Here is a 21,652-nt window from a genome sequence, read left to right as displayed (position 1 = left end):
AGGAGGTAATAATTTCAAGGGAAAGACATGGTGTTAGTTGCTGGGAGAATTTATAAGCTGCAGTACGTTTAGATGTTGCACTCCAGCTTGATCCTTGTGTGTTTGGTGCACACTTGCGGAACTTGTGTGCATGCTTGGTAAGTAAATCATATAAGAGGTGGAAGCTTATGATATGCTTAATAATATAGAATCAGTTCACATGGGAAGAACAGCCATTGCTTAGGTTCTATGGACCAAGCTGTTGGATGGCTAGGATGTACTTGGTATTAGAGTAGGGCTGTAATTTAATGTCTTGATTCCCCCCAAAAAGGCCCTGCATCCTTTTCTTAAGGACTTAACTAGTGACACAAAACAAACTGGCTATGTTTTTTATTGTGAAGCTTAATAAATTTCAGCCTGTTGTACCCCTTAAATTGATTTGTGCAGCGAGTGATGGAACTTCTAGGTGAATTAAAGGCATTTTTTAAGTATGCATTACATTTATTATGCTTTTATTTTTTATTCAAATGAAAGAAGTTATCTGACAGTAACAGATGTAGCATGAACTTGGTTTATAACTATTTGAAGGCAGCGGCTAAGTACTGCAAACACAAACACACCCTTAAGGCCAGCAACAAGAAAACTTCAAAATGGTCTGAGCACTCTAGGAAAATCCTTCAGTTAATCAAATCTTTTAAATTGGTAATTATTTTCCTTTATAAACCATCATCTCTGGTAAATATGCAAAAGCTGCACTGAGAAAATACATTCAGAACCAGATGCAGAAACAGGGGGTCTGTGGTCTTCACATGCTCTGCTCAACACTTCCCTTTTGGGTGAAAAATATAAAGCATTTGCCAATTACTGTGTCTTTTTCCTGAGTAGAAGATGTCATAGACATGCCTGCTCTATTGGAATTTGTAAGCAGTGGAGAACTTTGAGGAATTACACTGTGCACTGCCTCTGGCAACAAAGGTGGCTTCAGAAATCCATGCCCTGTGAGATCTTGTGGTAGGCATCCTTGCCACCCACATCCCGCTGGCACAGATTTTGACAAGGTTACAGAATAACATGGACCAGAAAAGTTATACAGGTGGAAAAGAAGAAACCTGGTTTTGGAAGACTCCTCTGAATCAGCTACTCAACAAATTCTACTGGGAAAACTGAGGAGTCTGAAACTCTTCTTAAGCTGGTTTTGCTTGCTTTAGCCTTTTTTTTTTACTGCATCAGACTTTTAGATATCAGGAAATATCATCAAGCTGCCCTCTGTAGGGATTTAATCCAAAGCCAATGACTGCCTCTGTTAACTTCAGTGAAGTGGGGAACAAGCTGGCTAATGTTATGTCACACAGTAATGCTATTTTTCATAAGAAAAATCTTGCCTTTTTTGTGCACAGTTTTTTTTTTCATTAACTATGAAGAATACCACTCTTCCAGCAGCAAAAGTCATACAGTTCCAAATTTTACTTTACAAGCTAGATGTGAAGCTCTTTACTGAGAACTGGACTAGTGCAAGAGCATTACAAAACATTAGTCATAAGTGCTCTCAGGTTAGTTAACGTTGTTAGGAAATTGGTTTCTCTCTTTTAATTCAGGGTATTAAGCAGTAGGTGGCATCCTACTTTAATATTACAGTGAACTGTAAGCTTGCTAGCAGGTGTTATCACCTGGTCTAGAAAGTTCTTAGAACTTCTTTTCTACTTGTGCAGTGTTATCAAAGAAAGATTGTTTTTGCTTAAAGTAAATAGGAAAACATGTAAATTCTGATGCGAGTTCTGAAAGCGTGCGAGTACCACATACTGAAAGTCCTAGTAGAGATTTTAGTTTGGAATTTGTCTTGCAAGAAGCAGACCTTTGTAAACTGGGAGAGATGAGGAAAAATTATTAAAACATTTTCCTAGCAGCTGGATTGGTTCCAGATCTCTCCAATATTGATTGTAAATCCTAAAGATTTTACTCTCGTTGTTGAGAGACTTGTGAAAATCGGGGCTATTGCCCAACCGGTGGATATTCTACACCCAGAATCATGGGATAAATGTACTAACGCAGTAGCTGCGGAGACGATGTCCTCAGGTAGTGGGAAACATCTTAAGTCATGGGGGAGAGTCATCCAGGCTCTGCGGAAGGCCCTGCAAGAGCAGGAAACCTGGAAGGTGGCAAGAGAGTGTTTGATGGCCACCCCGAAGTTAGCAGTCGGGTCAGCCACACAGACTTTGCCCCCCCCCCCCCCAGACTATGCCGACTCCATTAGCCCGGAAGATCGGCAAGAGGGCGATACGACCCCTCAATCCTCGGGCGCTGACACGCTCGCAGATGGACAGAACCAGGCTGGATCCCTCTGGGGAGCGCTGCCAGAGGAAGCCAGGGGGGCCGCGGAGACAGCAGAGCCCGTGGAGTTCAGGGCTAGACCGCTGCCCTATGCGCCCTAAGATGGCGCCGAGCACAAAGGCGAAGGGCGGGGCGAGGATGCTCCTGGCGGGGAGAGGGAGCACAAGAAGGGGAAGAGGGGGGGGGTGCAGGGAGGACACCGATCCGAGCGGGCATCGCATCGGGAACAGTGCCCATGCTGGACACACACCCCCGAGCAGAGGGAGGGAGCACAAGAAGGGGGGGGGGGGGGGGGGGGGGGGGGGGGTGTGCAGGGGAGGACACCGATCCGAGCGCCCATCAAGAACAGTGCCCGTGCTGGGCAAACACCCCCGAATAGTGGGAGGGGTGAGCCAAAAGGGGAGGAACAGCCCGCCCACCGGAGAAGCGGGCGGGGTTGGAACCCGAGCAGAGGGAGGGGCGAATCCCGAGAGAGGGAACGGCCAACCCACGGAAGCGAGCGGGGCCGGAGCCCAACAAAAAGGCACCGAAAACCCGAAGTAGCCAGTCAGTCGAGTTCCGACTCTGAAGCAGACACGGGGTGGGACGAGCAGTCCGCAACCGATTAAAGTCTAGAGGAGGAGGAAACAGAGATAAACAAAATCAAGAGCCAAAGTATTCCCACCCAAACTAAAAAGGGACCACGAGGGGAAGAAATCCCTCTGACAGATTGGAAGAAAATACAAATTGCGTGCGCCGACCGGAGCTCACCAGCCACATTAGCATTCCCGGTCCGTGTGGCACCTGGGGGACAGAGGCAGTATTCGCCAACAAGCCCCAAGGACATACAAGTGATTGTTATGGCAATTGCAGATAAAGGGCTTAAGTCTGCCATGAGTTTCTATCCACAGGACTGGATTATCGGACATCCCTGTAACCCGTATACCCCGGTGACAAGAGAGGATGATAAGCCAACAAGCATCCAGCCTGCACCTGAGAGTTCTGCACCGATTAGATCCAAACGACAGCCAACGCAGTGCCTTTGTATACTGAATAAGCTCATGTCGTTTGTAAAGAGCCGGTTAGAGAGAGTTAACATCATGTTAGTAGAACGCCGGCAACTGCTTTAAAAATGCAGCCAACACCTGCTTTAAGAATGTTCTTGTTCAAAATTTCCTTTACTTATCCCCAGTTATACCCCGTTATTCTCAGTTATCCTCCTGTTACCTGTTACTTACTGTGCCTTATGTTTTCTATCCAAGTTTCTGATATATATCCTAAGTCTGTTGTAGACCAGAGAATAGGAGTATAATGCATTTAGTATATTTTTACGATATATATATTCTTTTAAGATTGTTACATTTTAGCCAATTTAACTAAGCATAGGGAGGGGGGAAATGTAGGCAGGTAGGGCCTGGTGGCCGGAAGATATAGTGCTGTACGGAAAGATAAGACACCTCTCCAGGTAGCCAATAGCATTTAGGTGATGATACCAGTTTTACGATGCAAGCAGACGGAAATGACATCGTAAACCTAGGTTATATAACGCCGTGCTCTCTCTCAATAAATGCCATTTGCCGTCCACCACATTGGTGTCTGTGAGCCTTTGGACCGAGCGGCCCAAGGGGGGGCGTCGAGCTGTTCCTGAACCAGGTCGTCACGCCTCTTGAAGGCAACAGACTTTATTTCACATTCAACAGAGTTCTCCAGGGCTCCTCTGCACTCTTGTTAATGCAGCACAGGAGGTTCTTGGACTTCTCTGCTGCCAGGGCACATTGTTGACTCATGTTCAATTTGTTCACAATGACCCACAGGTCCTTTTTCAGAAAGCTGCTTTCCAGCTGGTCAGTCACCAACCCACAGCCAAGGAGTGAGAGGCTGTCCCAGTGCTGCCCAATACCTGAGACCAGGAGCCCCAGAACCAACAGGCATCGGCCATGGGCAGCATCCTCTGACTCCGCAGCACTGGAAAGTGGCAGCAGCTCCATCCCCGCTAGGCCCACGTGGGCGCGAGACAACTGCCACTTGCAACATCGGGCCCAAACTCCCAAAACACGGCCTGGACACCTCAGTGGGAGCAGCTGTGTTTCATCTCTGAGCGACCACTGCGATCCCCCTCTACCGGCACAACAAAGGTGGCCCTTCTCTGGACTGGGCGATTCCAGGCTCCTTGGTTGGCTTCCTCCTCCTCTGCCTTTCTCAAGGGGCAACATCACTAGTGGACTTGGCAGTCCTCTGGTAAAGGCTGGACTTGATGATCTTAAAGGTCTAGTTGACTCTACTGATTCTACTTGATCCTGAGATTCTGTGTACTGTTGACAGTCACGGGTGCTCAGATCCCGCCACATCTAGGTGCTACCACACCTCGCTTTCATCATCATAACACTAGTTCCCACAGGGAATCAAACTAAGCATTTCAGAAAGGCACATTTCTCAAATTAGCTATTAAAATGGACTTTTACCCTATTATTGATGCCATCATAACCATTCAAGGAAGAGATCTCTTATTCTGTAATTTTTGTCTCAAAAATTCTATAAGCAATGAAAACACATAGTTTTATTGACTCATTAGGTAGCAAGGCAGGGAAAAGTCACATCATTCCCCATTCACTTATTTGAGCAAGGTGTTTTTTGCTAAAAAAAAGGGAAAAAACAAATAAATAAATGATATCAAAGTAATAATTTAAACTGAAGCTAATTTAAACCATATCAATTTGCTTGCTAATGAGCAGTCAGGAGTTTCAATGCCTGAATAAAGTGTTTGTGTTATCAACCCCTTTGAGGGTTTCTGAAGTCCCTGCTGGAGCCCCAACGCAAGAGACAAGACCCATGGTGAAACCGTTGCTCTCCACATATCCTGGGGTCACTGCTCTCTCTGGAACAGAGCAGCCTCAGCCCCACAGTATTCCCCATGGTGCCTCCCCCTCCTGAGCCTGGGTTCAACTCCAGTGCCACCCATGGCATGACACCAGCCTCTCCACTGGGTGACCAGTGCCAGCTCCTATTTGGGAATCAGCCTGGCATCCCCTCTGTGATGCCAGGAGGAGGTTGAGGCCACTGCAGCGGCTCCTGCCCTGCAGTGCTCAGGCCCAGCCATCAAACCCACCTCTGTGAAGCTCCCTCTAGGGCAGGGCCTGGGAGGGCAGGTCGGTGTCGGGGTGTCCTGCAGGGATCCCAGCCTCTTCGTCCCCAGGTGTGGCATCAGGAGCTGGGACTCTGTGTGACGGTCCCGGTGCGGGTGGTTCCAGTGCCTGGCCTGGCTGCAAGGTGGGCACTGCGAGGGGCAGGGGGATGATGAGCACAGCCAGCCTGTACCACGCTTCCTCCCTCCATCCCTAGATCACAGCCCTGAGCCTGTCCCCACGTCCCAAGTAGGAGTGGTGGCCACATGGCTCTTTGGACCTTGTGTCCTGCCCCCCAGCTGCAGCCCTCACCAGTGCCCGTGTTGCTGCAGTCACAGCATTCCCAGGAATCCACGTCCTCTCCCAGGTTGGAGCAGCGCTGGTGGGTCCCGCAGGAGCCACAGGAGTGGCAGAGCAGCAGTCGCCAGGGCCTGGGGGGGCAATGAGACCCATTGCCACCAAAGGCTCATGAGATGGATGGGGGATGCCAGCCTGGTACCTCCATTGCCCCCCAAAGGGGGTGACCTCAGGGACCACCAGCACTCACCCGTTCTCCTCTGCCACCTCCCGTCCCACGGGGCACAGGCATTGGCTGCTGTCACAGGAGCTGTGCCGCTGATAATGGTCGGCAAAGGCTCCATTCTCCTCCCAGGCAGCATCCCTGTGGGACCAGAGGAGAACTCAGCCCTGGGCATGTGGGAAGGCAGGAGGGGATCAGCTGAGCATCGCAGAGGGGAAGGAGGTAGGGGGGAGGGCACCAACCTGTCTGGGATTTTGATGCCCAGGCGGAACATCTCTTTTTGGAAGGTGACCATGTCCCGGCAGAGTGGGCAGCAGAAGCAGTGCAGGGTGGAGCGCAGCGCTTGGCCCTGTGGCAGACACAGCATCAGCAGCAGCGGTGGTGGGGTCTCATTCACCCTGCCCGCAGCTTGGTGATGGGGTGACCACAGGGGTGATGACATCAGGGACCAGAGGTGCTGCTGCTTACCTGAATACAGTGGCGGTGGAACCAGGCTCTGGTGCAGGTGGGACAGACCAGGGTGTCGTAACACGGCCTCTTCGCCACCGCCTCCTGGCAGATGAGGCACAGGGTCTGGTCCTTCTGCACTGCCTGCACCCTCTGCACCTCCCATGGAGGGCTTTTTACTGATCTCCCCAGCCTGGGTGCCAGGTCTGAAGCTAGCTCTGTATCCCTGCTGTGACCAGGGGAACAGGGTGAGAAGGGCTGTTTGTGCCAAAATTGGGGCTAAGCTGGGAGTTTTCTCCTGGCAGTGGTCTTCTGCGAGCAATAGCAGCAGAACCTGGGGGTGTTCATCCACAGAGCCGCTCCTCAGGCCCCCAGTACGGTGATACTGCAAAGCAAATCCCTGCCTGAAGCTTGCTGCCTGCTTGGGATTGCCACTGGGGCTCTGGCTATGGAGCTTCTTGCCCCAGCCTGGCTCATGGCTGGTGGGGCAACCTTGCAGCAGTGGCAGCGCTGGTGCTGTGGGGTTTGGGGCACCCAAATAGCATCTGAAAGTTGCAGCCCCATAGCCAGCGCTGCCCTTTCTGTGGTTTCCTTCTCCAGCTCAGCAAATCCAGGTGCTCTGACATAATTTCCCTGGTATCTTGGACTCATTTTCTTTCCTTGAAACCCTGCACAGGCCCCGCGGCAGGGGAGCAAAGGAGGGCATGGCCACAGGGCCGAGCGCTGTGCAGAGCCCTGCAGACCCCAGCTCCAGCCCTGCTTGCAGATCCCTCAGCTCCACAGCACCATCAAGGTCTCCGCAGTCTCTCTGGTCGCTCTCCTCCTCGTGGCCGCCCACTCCCGATCTGAGGCCCATCTCGGTGAATCTGGCATCACTGCATCCTCCCTGGGGCTCACTGTGCCATTGCTCCATTGCTCCAGTGCCACCCATGGCGTGACACCAGCCTCTCCACTGGGTGACCAGTGCCAGCTCCTATTCGGGAAGAAGCCTGGCATCCCCTCTGTGATGCCAGGAGGAGGTTGAGGCCACTGCAGCGGCTCTTGCCCTGCAGTGCTCAGACCCAGCCAGCAAACCCACCTCTGTGGAGCTCCCTCTAGGGCAGGGCCTGGGAGGGTAGGTCGGTGTCGGGGTGTCCTGCAGGGATCCCAGCCTCTTCGTCCCCAGGTGTGGCGTCAGGAGCTGGGACTCTGTGTGACGGTCCCTGTGCGGGTGGTTCCAGTGCCTGGCCTGCCTGCAAGGTGGGCACTGCGAGGGGCAGGGGGATGATGAGCACAGCCAGCCTGTTCCACGCTCCCTCCCTCCATCCCTGGATCACAGCCCTGATGTCCCATGTCCCCATGTCCCAAGTCTCCATGTCCCCCATGTCCCAACCCCATGTCCCAAGTAGGAGTGGTGGCTACATGGCTCTTTGGACCTTGTGTCCTGCCCCCCAGCTGCAGCCCTCACCAGTGCCCGTGTTGCTGCAGTCACAGCATTCCCAGGAATCCACATCCTCTCCCAGGTTGGAGCAGCGCTGGTGGGTCCCGCAGGAGCCACAGGAGTGGCAGAGCAGTAGTCGCCAGGGCCTGGGGGGGCAATGAGACCCATTGCCACCAAAGGCTCCTGAGATGGATGGGGGGTGCCAGCCTGGTACCTCCATTGCCCCCCAAAGGGGGTGACCTCAGGGACCACCAGCACTCACCCGTTCTCCTCTGCCACCTCCCGTCCCACGGGGCACAGGCATTGGCTGCTGTCACAGGAGCTGTGCCGCTGATAATGGTCGGCAAAGGCTCCATTCTCCTCCCAGGCAGCATCCCTGTGGGACCAGAGGAGCACTCAGCCCTGGGCATGTGGGAAGGCAGGAGGGGATCAGCTGAGCATCGCAGAGGGGAAGGAGGTAGGGGGAGGGCACCAACCTGTCTGGGATTTTGATGCCCAGGCGGAACATCTCTTTTTGGAAGGTGACCATGTCCCGGCAGAGTGGGCAGCAGAAGCAGTGCAGGGCGGAGCGCAGCGCTTGGCCCTGTGGCAGACACAGCATCAGCAGCAGCGGTGGTGGGGTCTCATTCACCCTGCCCGCAGCTTGGTGATGGGGTGACCACAGGGGTGATGACATCAGGGACCAGAGGTGCTGCTGCTTACCTGAATACAGTGGCGGTGGAACCAGGCTCTGGTGCAGGTGGGACAGACCAGGGTTTCGTAACACGGCCTCTTTGCCACCGCCTCCTGGCAGATGAGGCACAGGGTCTGGTCCTTCTGCACTGCCTGCACCCGCTGCACTGGCCGATGCTTCCAGCAGAAGGACCTGCGGACAGAGGTGATGCTTCAGCCCCAGCTCTCCTCCATCCCGGCCCCGGCTCTGGTACCCCAGGGAGGTGACACTCACTTGAACTCCCCAAAGAACTGGAAGATGCAGCCCCGCTCGCTGCCACAAGGGTAGTGGAAGGTGCGGGGACAGCGCCGGGCTCTGCAGGTGACCGAGGCGCCCACCTGGCGGCAGATGCAGCACTTCTGGGGATGACAGGAGGTGACTGGTGTCAGTGCCACGTAGAACTACAGAGCCATGGAATCAACCAGCTTGGGAAAGACCTTTAAACTCATCCAGTCCAACCGCTCCCCAGCACTGCCAAGGCCACCACTAACCCTGCGGCCTCGTCTACACGGGATGTGAACACTTGCAGGGACGGTGACTGCAGCACTGCCCTGGGCAGCCTGTTCCACTGCCTGAGCACCCTCTGGGGAAGGAATTGTTCCTCATCTCCATCTAAACCTCCCACTTGAAAGCATTTCCTCTTGTTCTATCACTTGGCTCTTGGGAGCAGATGCTAATCCCTCCTGTCAGGCAGTTGTAGAGAGCTATAAGGTCCCGCCTGAGCCTCCTCTTCTCCAGACTAAACCCCCCTTCCGCAGCCACCAGGTCCCCCAGCCATTTCCCCTCAGGCTTATGCTCCAGGCCCTGCCCCAGCTCCATTGCCTGTGGGGAGTGATGGTGATAAGATCTGCATGAAAAAGAGTTTGGGAATGAGCTCTGAAGCCTTGGTGCTTTGACAAGCCCTGGGACAATGAGTTGGGGCCTTCAAGTCCAGACAATGTGGGAGCTGTGAGAGGATCTGCAACACTGTGATTGGACTATTCACCTGGAGACTTTCATAGTGGCCAATGACACTGAAAGTTGTATATATGTGCAGGTTGGGAAAGTACTGAACCAAAGGGTAAAAAGGGCTTGGTGGGAATAAATGAGGATTTGAGTCTCTGCATCAACTTGAGCCCCTGTTGTGAAACACCACAACTGCCTTTCTCTGGACCTGTGCCCCTGGGGATTCCTGTTTGCCCTCATCCAGCACAACCCCACCATGTTCCAGTGACACTGGACCACTGATAAATCCACTTTGTCTCTCCCAGTCCCAGTTTCCTTATAACATAACTCTTTGGATCAAGGGGCATCTGGGCGGTTGCTTGCAGCCAGCTGCCAGAGCATCCCTGGGGGATTGCTGGCCTGTGCAGTGCTGGACATAGGGAATGGAGACCGTGATGCCCTCAGGCCTCACCTTTTGTGCCACCCGCTTCAGCTCCTCCTGGATGTCAGGGAAGAGGAAGCCATAGAAGCCCTCTTCATCGGCTCCTCTCTGGTTCAGCCTGCTGGCGTGGTACTGCAAGAGGGGAGAAGAGGGGTTGTGCCAGGGGCTGCCGGCGGTGCGGGGCCGGGGAGCAGGGGGTGTCAGGACCAGGCACTCACCAGGCAGTTCTCATGGACGCAGAGCCCATCCTGACGGCAAAACTGCCCCAGCACCTCGGGGTTGCAATCTGCCCGCTGGCAGAACCCGCACACTGCAGGGAGACAGCAGCATCACCCCCTGCACTGTGACAGGGTCCTAGTGTAATGCTGGGAGTGGGATGGGGGAGAAACCCGACCACCTTCCTGTGGTGCTTGCATCCACAATCCCCTCTTGGTAGAGTGCTAGCAGGGTACTATACGCTCACCTTCCTCAGCAGGGCCATCCCGCTGCCTCTTGCACTGGGGAGGAGCTGAGGGATCATTCTCCTCCAGCAGTGCTTCTGGACACTGGGCCTTGCGGCGCCGTGATTTGCGCATCAACCTTTGCTGCCTTTGCCTTTCCCAGTCACCAATGTGGTATGATCCCCATGTATCAATCCTGAATTGAGGATTCAGTGTGGAAGGTTATTAGATGCTAAACTAATGATATCTTGGCTCATTAAGGAGGTAATAATTTCAAGGGAAAGACATGGTGTTAGTTGCTGGGAGAATTTATAAGCTGCAGTACGTTTAGATGTTGCACTCCAGCTTGATCCTTGTGTGTTTGGTGCACACTTGCGGAACTTGTGTGCATGCTTGGTAAGTAAATCATATAAGAGGTGGAAGCTTATGATATGCTTAATAATATAGAATCAGTTCACATGGGAAGAACAGCCATTGCTTAGGTTCTATGGACCAAGCTGTTGGATGGCTAGGATGTACTTGGTATTAGAGTAGGGCTGTAATTTAATGTCTTGATTCCCCCCAAAAAAGCCCTGCATCCTTTTCTTAAGGACTTAACTAGTGACACAAAACAAACTGGCTATGTTTTTTATTGTGAAGCTTAATAAATTTCAGCCTGTTGTACCCCTTAAATTGATTTGTGCAGCGAGTGATGGAACTTCTAGGTGAATTAAAGGCATTTTTTAAGTATGCATTACATTTATTATGCTTTTATTTTTTATTCAAATGAAAGAAGTTATCTGACAGTAACAGATGTAGCATGAACTTGGTTTATAACTATTTGAAGGCAGCGGCTAAGTACTGCAAACACAAACACACCCTTAAGGCCAGCAACAAGAAAACTTCAAAATGGTCTGAGCACTCTAGGAAAATCCTTCAGTTAATCAAATCTTTTAAATTGGTAATTATTTTCCTTTATAAACCATCATCTCTGGTAAATATGCAAAAGCTGCACTGAGAAAATACATTCAGAACCAGATGCAGAAACAGGGGGTCTGTGGTCTTCACATGCTCTGCTCAACACTTCCCTTTTGGGTGAAAAATATAAAGCATTTGCCAATTACTGTGTCTTTTTCCTGAGTAGAAGATGTCATAGACATGCCTGCTCTATTGGAATTTGTAAGCAGTGGAGAACTTTGAGGAATTACACTGTGCACTGCCTCTGGCAACAAAGGTGGCTTCAGAAATCCATGCCCTGTGAGATCTTGTGGTAGGCATCCTTGCCACCCACATCCCGCTGGCACAGATTTTGACAAGGTTACAGAATAACATGGACCAGAAAAGTTATACAGGTGGAAAAGAAGAAACCTGGTTTTGGAAGACTCCTCTGAATCAGCTACTCAACAAATTCTACTGGGAAAACTGAGGAGTCTGAAACTCTTCTTAAGCTGGTTTTGCTTGCTTTAGCCTTTTTTTTTTACTGCATCAGACTTTTAGATATCAGGAAATATCATCAAGCTGCCCTCTGTAGGGATTTAATCCAAAGCCAATGACTGCCTCTGTTAACTTCAGTGAAGTGGGGAACAAGCTGGCTAATGTTATGTCACACAGTAATGCTATTTTTCATAAGAAAAATCTTGCCTTTTTTGTGCACAGTTTTTTTTTCATTAACTATGAAGAATACCACTCTTCCAGCAGCAAAAGTCATACAGTTCCAAATTTTACTTTACAAGCTAGATGTGAAGCTCTTTACTGAGAACTGGACTAGTGCAAGAGCATTACAAAACATTAGTCATAAGTGCTCTCAGGTTAGTTAACGTTGTTAGGAAATTGGTTTCTCTCTTTTAATTCAGGGTATTAAGCAGTAGGTGGCATCCTACTTTAATATTACAGTGAACTGTAAGCTTGCTAGCAGGTGTTATCACCTGGTCTAGAAAGTTCTTAGAACTTCTTTTCTACTTGTGCAGTGTTATCAAAGAAAGATTGTTTTTGCTTAAAGTAAATAGGAAAACATGTAAATTCTGATGCGAGTTCTGAAAGCGTGCGAGTACCACATACTGAAAGTCCTAGTAGAGATTTTAGTTTGGAATTTGTCTTGCAAGAAGCAGACCTTTGTAAACTGGGAGAGATGAGGAAAAATTATTAAAACATTTTCCTAGCAGCTGGATTGGTTCCAGATCTCTCCAATATTGATTGTAAATCCTAAAGATTTTACTCTCGTTGTTGAGAGACTTGTGAAAATCGGGGCTATTGCCCAACCGGTGGATATTCTACACCCAGAATCATGGGATAAATGTACTAACGCAGTAGCTGCGGAGACGATGTCCTCAGGTAGTGGGAAACATCTTAAGTCATGGGGGAGAGTCATCCAGGCTCTGCGGAAGGCCCTGCAAGAGCAGGAAACCTGGAAGGTGGCAAGAGAGTGTTTGATGGCCACCCCGAAGTTAGCAGTCGGGTCAGCCACACAGACTTTGCCCCCCCCCCCCCAGACTATGCCGACTCCATTAGCCCGGAAGATCGGCAAGAGGGCGATACGACCCCTCAATCCTCGGGCGCTGACACGCTCGCAGATGGACAGAACCAGGCTGGATCCCTCTGGGGAGCGCTGCCAGAGGAAGCCAGGGGGGCCGCGGAGACAGCAGAGCCCGTGGAGTTCAGGGCTAGACCGCTGCCCTATGCGCCCTAAGATGGCGCCGAGCACAAAGGCGAAGGGCGGGGCGAGGATGCTCCTGGCGGGGAGAGGGAGCACAAGAAGGGGAAGAGGGGGGGGGTGCAGGGAGGACACCGATCCGAGCGGGCATCGCATCGGGAACAGTGCCCATGCTGGACACACACCCCCGAGCAGAGGGAGGGAGCACAAGAAGGGGGGGGGGGGGGGGGGGGGGGGGGGGGGGGGTGGGGTGTGCAGGGGAGGACACCGATCCGAGCGCCCATCAAGAACAGTGCCCGTGCTGGGCAAACACCCCCGAATAGTGGGAGGGGTGAGCCAAAAGGGGAGGAACAGCCCGCCCACCGGAGAAGCGGGCGGGGTTGGAACCCGAGCAGAGGGAGGGGCGAATCCCGAGAGAGGGAACGGCCAACCCACGGAAGCGAGCGGGGCCGGAGCCCAACAAAAAGGCACCGAAAACCCGAAGTAGCCAGTCAGTCGAGTTCCGACTCTGAAGCAGACACGGGGTGGGACGAGCAGTCCGCAACCGATTAAAGTCTAGAGGAGGAGGAAACAGAGATAAACAAAATCAAGAGCCAAAGTATTCCCACCCAAACTAAAAAGGGACCACGAGGGGAAGAAATCCCTCTGACAGATTGGAAGAAAATACAAATTGCGTGCGCCGACCGGAGCTCACCAGCCACATTAGCATTCCCGGTCCGTGTGGCACCTGGGGGACAGAGGCAGTATTCGCCAACAAGCCCCAAGGACATACAAGTGATTGTTATGGCAATTGCAGATAAAGGGCTTAAGTCTGCCATGAGTTTCTATCCACAGGACTGGATTATCGGACATCCCTGTAACCCGTATACCCCGGTGACAAGAGAGGATGATAAGCCAACAAGCATCCAGCCTGCACCTGAGAGTTCTGCACCGATTAGATCCAAACGACAGCCAACGCAGTGCCTTTGTATACTGAATAAGCTCATGTCGTTTGTAAAGAGCCGGTTAGAGAGAGTTAACATCATGTTAGTAGAACGCCGGCAACTGCTTTAAAAATGCAGCCAACACCTGCTTTAAGAATGTTCTTGTTCAAAATTTCCTTTACTTATCCCCAGTTATACCCCGTTATTCTCAGTTATCCTCCTGTTACCTGTTACTTACTGTGCCTTATGTTTTCTATCCAAGTTTCTGATATATATCCTAAGTCTGTTGTAGACCAGAGAATAGGAGTATAATGCATTTAGTATATTTTTACGATATATATATTCTTTTAAGATTGTTACATTTTAGCCAATTTAACTAAGCATAGGGAGGGGGGAAATGTAGGCAGGTAGGGCCTGGTGGCCGGAAGATATAGTGCTGTACGGAAAGATAAGACACCTCTCCAGGTAGCCAATAGCATTTAGGTGATGATACCAGTTTTACGATGCAAGCAGACGGAAATGACATCGTAAACCTAGGTTATATAACGCCGTGCTCTCTCTCAATAAATGCCATTTGCCGTCCACCACATTGGTGTCTGTGAGCCTTTGGACCGAGCGGCCCAAGGGGGGGCGTCGAGCTGTTCCTGAACCAGGTCGTCACGCCTCTTGAAGGCAACAGACTTTATTTCACATTCAACAGAGTTCTCCAGGGCTCCTCTGCACTCTTGTTAATGCAGCACAGGAGGTTCTTGGACTTCTCTGCTGCCAGGGCACATTGTTGACTCATGTTCAATTTGTTCACAATGACCCACAGGTCCTTTTTCAGAAAGCTGCTTTCCAGCTGGTCAGTCACCAACCCACAGCCAAGGAGTGAGAGGCTGTCCCAGTGCTGCCCAATACCTGAGACCAGGAGCCCCAGAACCAACAGGCATCGGCCATGGGCAGCATCCTCTGACTCCGCAGCACTGGAAAGTGGCAGCAGCTCCATCCCCGCTAGGCCCACGTGGGCGCGAGACAACTGCCACTTGCAACATCGGGCCCAAACTCCCAAAACACGGCCTGGACACCTCAGTGGGAGCAGCTGTGTTTCATCTCTGAGCGACCACTGCGATCCCCCTCTACCGGCACAACAAAGGTGGCCCTTCTCTGGACTGGGCGATTCCAGGCTCCTTGGTTGGCTTCCTCCTCCTCTGCCTTTCTCAAGGGGCAACATCACTAGTGGACTTGGCAGTCCTCTGGTAAAGGCTGGACTTGATGATCTTAAAGGTCTAGTTGACTCTACTGATTCTACTTGATCCTGAGATTCTGTGTACTGTTGACAGTCACGGGTGCTCAGATCCCGCCACATCTAGGTGCTACCACACCTCGCTTTCATCATCATAACACTAGTTCCCACAGGGAATCAAACTAAGCATTTCAGAAAGGCACATTTCTCAAATTAGCTATTAAAATGGACTTTTACCCTATTATTGATGCCATCATAACCATTCAAGGAAGAGATCTCTTATTCTGTAATTTTTGTCTCAAAAATTCTATAAGCAATGAAAACACATAGTTTTATTGACTCATTAGGTAGCAAGGCAGGGAAAAGTCACATCATTCCCCATTCACTTATTTGAGCAAGGTGTTTTTTGCTAAAAAAAAGGGAAAAACAAATAAATAAATGATATCAAAGTAATAATTTAAACTGAAGCTAATTTAAACCATATCAATTTGCTTGCTAATGAGCAGTCAGGAGTTTCAATGCCTGAATAAAGTGTTTGTGTTATCAACCCCTTTGAGGGTTTCTGAAGTCCCTGCTGGAGCCCCAACGCAAGAGACAAGACCCATGGTGAAACCGTTGCTCTCCACATATCCTGGGGTCACTGCTCTCTCTGGAACAGAGCAGCCTCAGCCCCACAGTATTCCCCATGGTGCCTCCCCCTCCTGAGCCTGGGTTCAACTCCAGTGCCACCCATGGCATGACACCAGCCTCTCCACTGGGTGACCAGTGCCAGCTCCTATTTGGGAATCAGCCTGGCATCCCCTCTGTGATGCCAGGAGGAGGTTGAGGCCACTGCAGCGGCTCCTGCCCTGCAGTGCTCAGGCCCAGCCATCAAACCCACCTCTGTGAAGCTCCCTCTAGGGCAGGGCCTGGGAGGGTAGGTCGGTGTCGGGGTGTCCTGCAGGGATCCCAGCCTCTTCGTCCCCAGGTGTGGCATCAGGAGCTGGGACTCTGTGTGACGGTCCCGGTGCGGGTGGTTCCAGTGCCTGGCCTGGCTGCAAGGTGGGCACTGCGAGGGGCAGGGGGATGATGAGCACAGCCAGCCTGTACCACGCTTCCTCCCTCCATCCCTAGATCACAGCCCTGAGCCTGTCCCCACGTCCCAAGTAGGAGTGGTGGCCACATGGCTCTTTGGACCTTGTGTCCTGCCCCCCAGCTGCAGCCCTCACCAGTGCCCGTGTTGCTGCAGTCACAGCATTCCCAGGAATCCACGTCCTCTCCCAGGTTGGAGCAGCGCTGGTGGGTCCCGCAGGAGCCACAGGAGTGGCAGAGCAGCAGTCGCCAGGGCCTGGGGGGGCAATGAGACCCATTGCCACCAAAGGCTCATGAGATGGATGGGGGATGCCAGCCTGGTACCTCCATTGCCCCCCAAAGGGGGTGACCTCAGGGACCACCAGCACTCACCCGTTCTCCTCTGCCACCTCCCGTCCCACGGGGCACAGGCATTGGCTGCTGTCACAGGAGCTGTGCCGCTGATAATGGTCGGCAAAGGCTCCATTCTCCTCCCAGGCAGCATCCCTGTGGGACCAGAGGAGAACTCAGCCCTGGGCATGTGGGAAGGCAGGAGGGGATCAGCTGAGCATCGCAGAGGGGAAGGAGGTAGGGGGAGGGCACCAACCTGTCTGGGATTTTGATGCCCAGGCGGAACATCTCTTTTTGGAAGGTGACCATGTCCCGGCAGAGTGGGCAGCAGAAGCAGTGCAGGGTGGAGCGCAGCGCTTGGCCCTGTGGCAGACACAGCATCAGCAGCAGCGGTGGTGGGGTCTCATTCACCCTGCCCGCAGCTTGGTGATGGGGTGACCACAGGGGTGATGACATCAGGGACCAGAGGTGCTGCTGCTTACCTGAATACAGTGGCGGTGGAACCAGGCTCTGGTGCAGGTGGGACAGACCAGGGTGTCGTAACACGGCCTCTTCGCCACCGCCTCCTGGCAGATGAGGCACAGGGTCTGGTCCTTCTGCACTGCCTGCACCCTCTGCACCTCCCATGGAGGGCTTTTTACTGATCTCCCCAGCCTGGGTGCCAGGTCTGAAGCTAGCTCTGTATCCCTGCTGTGACCAGGGGAACAGGGTGAGAAGGGCTGTTTGTGCCAAAATTGGGGCTAAGCTGGGAGTTTTCTCCTGGCAGTGGTCTTCTGCGAGCAATAGCAGCAGAACCTGGGGGTGTTCATCCACAGAGCCGCTCCTCAGGCCCCCAGTACGGTGATACTGCAAAGCAAATCCCTGCCTGAAGCTTGCTGCCTGCTTGGGATTGCCACTGGGGCTCTGGCTATGGAGCTTCTTGCCCCAGCCTGGCTCATGGCTGGTGGGGCAACCTTGCAGCAGTGGCAGCGCTGGTGCTGTGGGGTTTGGGGCACCCAAATAGCATCTGAAAGTTGCAGCCCCATAGCCAGCGCTGCCCTTTCTGTGGTTTCCTTCTCCAGCTCAGCAAATCCAGGTGCTCTGACATAATTTCCCTGGTATCTTGGACTCATTTTCTTTCCTTGAAACCCTGCACAGGCCCCGCGGCAGGGGAGCAAAGGAGGGCATGGCCACAGGGCCGAGCGCTGTGCAGAGCCCTGCAGACCCCAGCTCCAGCCCTGCTTGCAGATCCCTCAGCTCCACAGCACCATCAAGGTCTCCGCAGTCTCTCTGGTCGCTCTCCTCCTCGTGGCCGCCCACTCCCGATCTGAGGCCCATCTCGGTGAATCTGGCATCACTGCATCCTCCCTGGGGCTCACTGTGCCATTGCTCCATTGCTCCAGTGCCACCCATGGCGTGACACCAGCCTCTCCACTGGGTGACCAGTGCCAGCTCCTATTCGGGAAGAAGCCTGGCATCCCCTCTGTGATGCCAGGAGGAGGTTGAGGCCACTGCAGCGGCTCTTGCCCTGCAGTGCTCAGACCCAGCCAGCAAACCCACCTCTGTGGAGCTCCCTCTAGGGCAGGGCCTGGGAGGGTAGGTCGGTGTCGGGGTGTCCTGCAGGGATCCCAGCCTCTTCGTCCCCAGGTGTGGCGTCAGGAGCTGGGACTCTGTGTGACGGTCCCTGTGCGGGTGGTTCCAGTGCCTGGCCTGCCTGCAAGGTGGGCACTGCGAGGGGCAGGGGGATGATGAGCACAGCCAGCCTGTTCCACGCTCCCTCCCTCCATCCCTGGATCACAGCCCTGATGTCCCATGTCCCCATGTCCCAAGTCTCCATGTCCCCCATGTCCCAACCCCATGTCCCAAGTAGGAGTGGTGGCTACATGGCTCTTTGGACCTTGTGTCCTGCCCCCCAGCTGCAGCCCTCACCAGTGCCCGTGTTGCTGCAGTCACAGCATTCCCAGGAATCCACATCCTCTCCCAGGTTGGAGCAGCGCTGGTGGGTCCCGCAGGAGCCACAGGAGTGGCAGAGCAGTAGTCGCCAGGGCCTGGGGGGGCAATGAGACCCATTGCCACCAAAGGCTCCTGAGATGGATGGGGGGTGCCAGCCTGGTACCTCCATTGCCCCCCAAAGGGGGTGACCTCAGGGACCACCAGCACTCACCCGTTCTCCTCTGCCACCTCCCGTCCCACGGGGCACAGGCATTGGCTGCTGTCACAGGAGCTGTGCCGCTGATAATGGTCGGCAAAGGCTCCATTCTCCTCCCAGGCAGCATCCCTGTGGGACCAGAGGAGCACTCAGCCCTGGGCATGTGGGAAGGCAGGAGGGGATCAGCTGAGCATCGCAGAGGGGAAGGAGGTAGGGGGAGGGCACCAACCTGTCTGGGATTTTGATGCCCAGGCGGAACATCTCTTTTTGGAAGGTGACCATGTCCCGGCAGAGTGGGCAGCAGAAGCAGTGCAGGGCGGAGCGCAGCGCTTGGCCCTGTGGCAGACACAGCATCAGCAGCAGCGGTGGTGGGGTCTCATTCACCCTGCCCGCAGCTTGGTGATGGGGTGACCACAGGGGTGATGACATCAGGGACCACAGGTGCTGCTGCTTACCTGAATACAGTGGCGGTGGAACCAGGCTCTGGTGCAGGTGGGACAGACCAGGGTTTCGTAACACGGCCTCTTTGCCACCGCCTCCTGGCAGATGAGGCACAGGGTCTGGTCCTTCTGCACTGCCTGCACCCGCTGCACTGGCCGATGCTTCCAGCAGAAGGACCTGCGGACAGAGGTGATGCTTCAGCCCCAGCTCTCCTCCATCCCGGCCCCGGCTCTGGTACCCCAGGGAGGTGACACTCACTTGAACTCCCCAAAGAACTGGAAGATGCAGCCCCGCTCGCTGCCACAAGGGTAGTGGAAGGTGCGGGGACAGCGCCGGGCTCTGCAGGTGACCGAGGCGCCCACCTGGCGGCAGATGCAGCACTTCTGGGGATGACAGGAGGTGACTGGTGTCAGTGCCACGTAGAACTACAGAGCCATGGAATCAACCAGCTTGGGAAAGACCTTTAAACTCATCCAGTCCAACCGCTCCCCAGCACTGCCAAGGCCACCACTAACCCTGCGGCCTCGTCTACACGGGATGTGAACACTTGCAGGGACGGTGACTGCAGCACTGCCCTGGGCAGCCTGTTCCACTGCCTGAGCACCCTCTGGGGAAGGAATTGTTCCTCATCTCCATCTAAACCTCCCACTTGAAAGCATTTCCTCTTGTTCTATCACTTGGCTCTTGGGAGCAGATGCTAATCCCTCCTGTCAGGCAGTTGTAGAGAGCTATAAGGTCCCGCCTGAGCCTACTCTTCTCCAGACTAACCCCCCCTTCCGCAGCCACCAGGTCCCCCAGCCATTTCCCCTCAGGCTTATGCTCCAGGCCCTGCCCCAGCTCCATTGCCTGTGGGGAGTGATGGTGATAAGATCTGCATGAAAAAGAGTTTGGGAATGAGCTCTGAAGCCTTGGTGCTTTGACAAGCCCTGGGACAATGAGTTGGGGCCTTCAAGTCCAGACAATGTGGGAGCTGTGAGAGGATCTGCAACACTGTGATTGGACTATTCACCTGGAGACTTTCATAGTGGCCAATGACACTGAAAGTTGTATATATGTGCAGGTTGGGAAAGTACTGAACCAAAGGGTAAAAAGGGCTTGGTGGGAATAAATGAGGATTTGAGTCTCTGCATCAACTTGAGCCCCTGTTGTGAAACACCACAACTGCCTTTCTCTGGACCTGTGCCCCTGGGGATTCCTGTTTGCCCTCATCCAGCACAACCCCACCATGTTCCAGTGACACTGGACCACTGATAAATCCACTTTGTCTCTCCCAGTCCCAGTTTCCTTATAACATAACTCTTTGGATCAAGGGGCATCTGGGCGGTTGCTTGCAGCCAGCTGCCAGAGCATCCCTGGGGGATTGCTGGCCTGTGCAGTGCTGGACATAGGGAATGGAGACCGTGATGCCCTCAGGCCTCACCTTTTGTGCCACCCGCTTCAGCTCCTCCTGGATGTCAGGGAAGAGGAAGCCATAGAAGCCCTCTTCATCGGCTCCTCTCTGGTTCAGCCTGCTGGCGTGGTACTGCAAGAGGGGAGAAGAGGGGTTGTGCCAGGGGCTGCCGGCGGTGCGGGGCCGGGGAGCAGGGGGTGTCAGGACCAGGCACTCACCAGGCAGTTCTCATGGACGCAGAGCCCATCCTGACGGCAAAACTGCCCCAGCACCTCGGGGTTGCAATCTGCCCGCTGGCAGAACCCGCACACTGCAGGGAGACAGCAGCATCACCCCCTGCACTGTGACAGGGTCCTAGTGTAATGCTGGGAGTGGGATGGGGGAGAAACCCGACCACCTTCCTGTGGTGCTTGCATCCACAATCCCCTCTTGGTAGAGTGCTAGCAGGGTACTATACGCTCACCTTCCTCAGCAGGGCCATCCCGCTGCCTCTTGCACTGGGGAGGAGCTGAGGGATCATTCTCCTCCAGCAGTGCTTCTGGACACTGGGCCTTGCGGCGCCGTGATTTGCGCATCAACCTTTGCTGCCTTTGCCTTTCCCAGTCACCAATGTGGTATGATCCCCATGTATCAATCCTGAATTGAGGATTCAGTGTGGAAGGTTATTAGATGCTAAACTAATGATATCTTGGCTCATTAAGGAGGTAATAATTTCAAGGGAAAGACATGGTGTTAGTTGCTGGGAGAATTTATAAGCTGCAGTACGTTTAGATGTTGCACTCCAGCTTGATCCTTGTGTGTTTGGTGCACACTTGCGGAACTTGTGTGCATGCTTGGTAAGTAAATCATATAAGAGGTGGAAGCTTATGATATGCTTAATAATATAGAATCAGTTCACATGGGAAGAACAGCCATTGCTTAGGTTCTATGGACCAAGCTGTTGGATGGCTAGGATGTACTTGGTATTAGAGTAGGGCTGTAATTTAATGTCTTGATTCCCCCCAAAAAAGCCCTGCATCCTTTTCTTAAGGACTTAACTAGTGACACAAAACAAACTGGCTATGTTTTTTATTGTGAAGCTTAATAAATTTCAGCCTGTTGTACCCCTTAAATTGATTTGTGCAGCGAGTGATGGAACTTCTAGGTGAATTAAAGGCATTTTTTAAGTATGCATTACATTTATTATGCTTTTATTTTTTATT

The 21,652-nt window shown here is 53.0% G+C and overlaps 2 protein-coding genes across 2 annotated transcripts; both read right to left on the bottom strand.

Moving 5' to 3' along the window:
• Positions 1–7,469: 7,469 nt before the first annotated feature.
• Positions 7,470–10,448, bottom strand: LOC117435920 (PHD finger protein 7-like). The gene is made up of 9 exons (XM_034060642.1): positions 10,337–10,448; positions 10,092–10,183; positions 9,904–10,005; positions 8,742–8,908; positions 8,498–8,660; positions 8,272–8,378; positions 8,058–8,171; positions 7,823–7,941; positions 7,470–7,621 (listed from the first exon to the last, which is right to left on the bottom strand). The coding sequence occupies exons 1-9, from the start codon at positions 10,446–10,448 to the stop codon at positions 7,470–7,472; spliced, it is 1,128 nt and encodes a 375-aa protein (XP_033916533.1).
• A 7,598-nt stretch (positions 10,449–18,046) lies between these two features.
• LOC117435919 (PHD finger protein 7-like) lies at positions 18,047–21,025 on the bottom strand. The gene is made up of 9 exons (XM_034060638.1): positions 20,914–21,025; positions 20,669–20,760; positions 20,481–20,582; positions 19,319–19,485; positions 19,075–19,237; positions 18,849–18,955; positions 18,635–18,748; positions 18,400–18,518; positions 18,047–18,198 (listed from the first exon to the last, which is right to left on the bottom strand). The coding sequence occupies exons 1-9, from the start codon at positions 21,023–21,025 to the stop codon at positions 18,047–18,049; spliced, it is 1,128 nt and encodes a 375-aa protein (XP_033916529.1).
• Positions 21,026–21,652: the final 627 nt, after the last annotated feature.

Source organism: Melopsittacus undulatus, chromosome 1, assembly GCF_012275295.1.
Source record: "Melopsittacus undulatus isolate bMelUnd1 chromosome 1, bMelUnd1.mat.Z, whole genome shotgun sequence".
Classification (NCBI taxonomy): Eukaryota; Metazoa; Chordata; class Aves; order Psittaciformes; family Psittaculidae; genus Melopsittacus; species Melopsittacus undulatus.
Note: the sequence above shows the minus strand (reverse complement) of the source record. Positions and strands in the feature narration are given on the sequence as shown.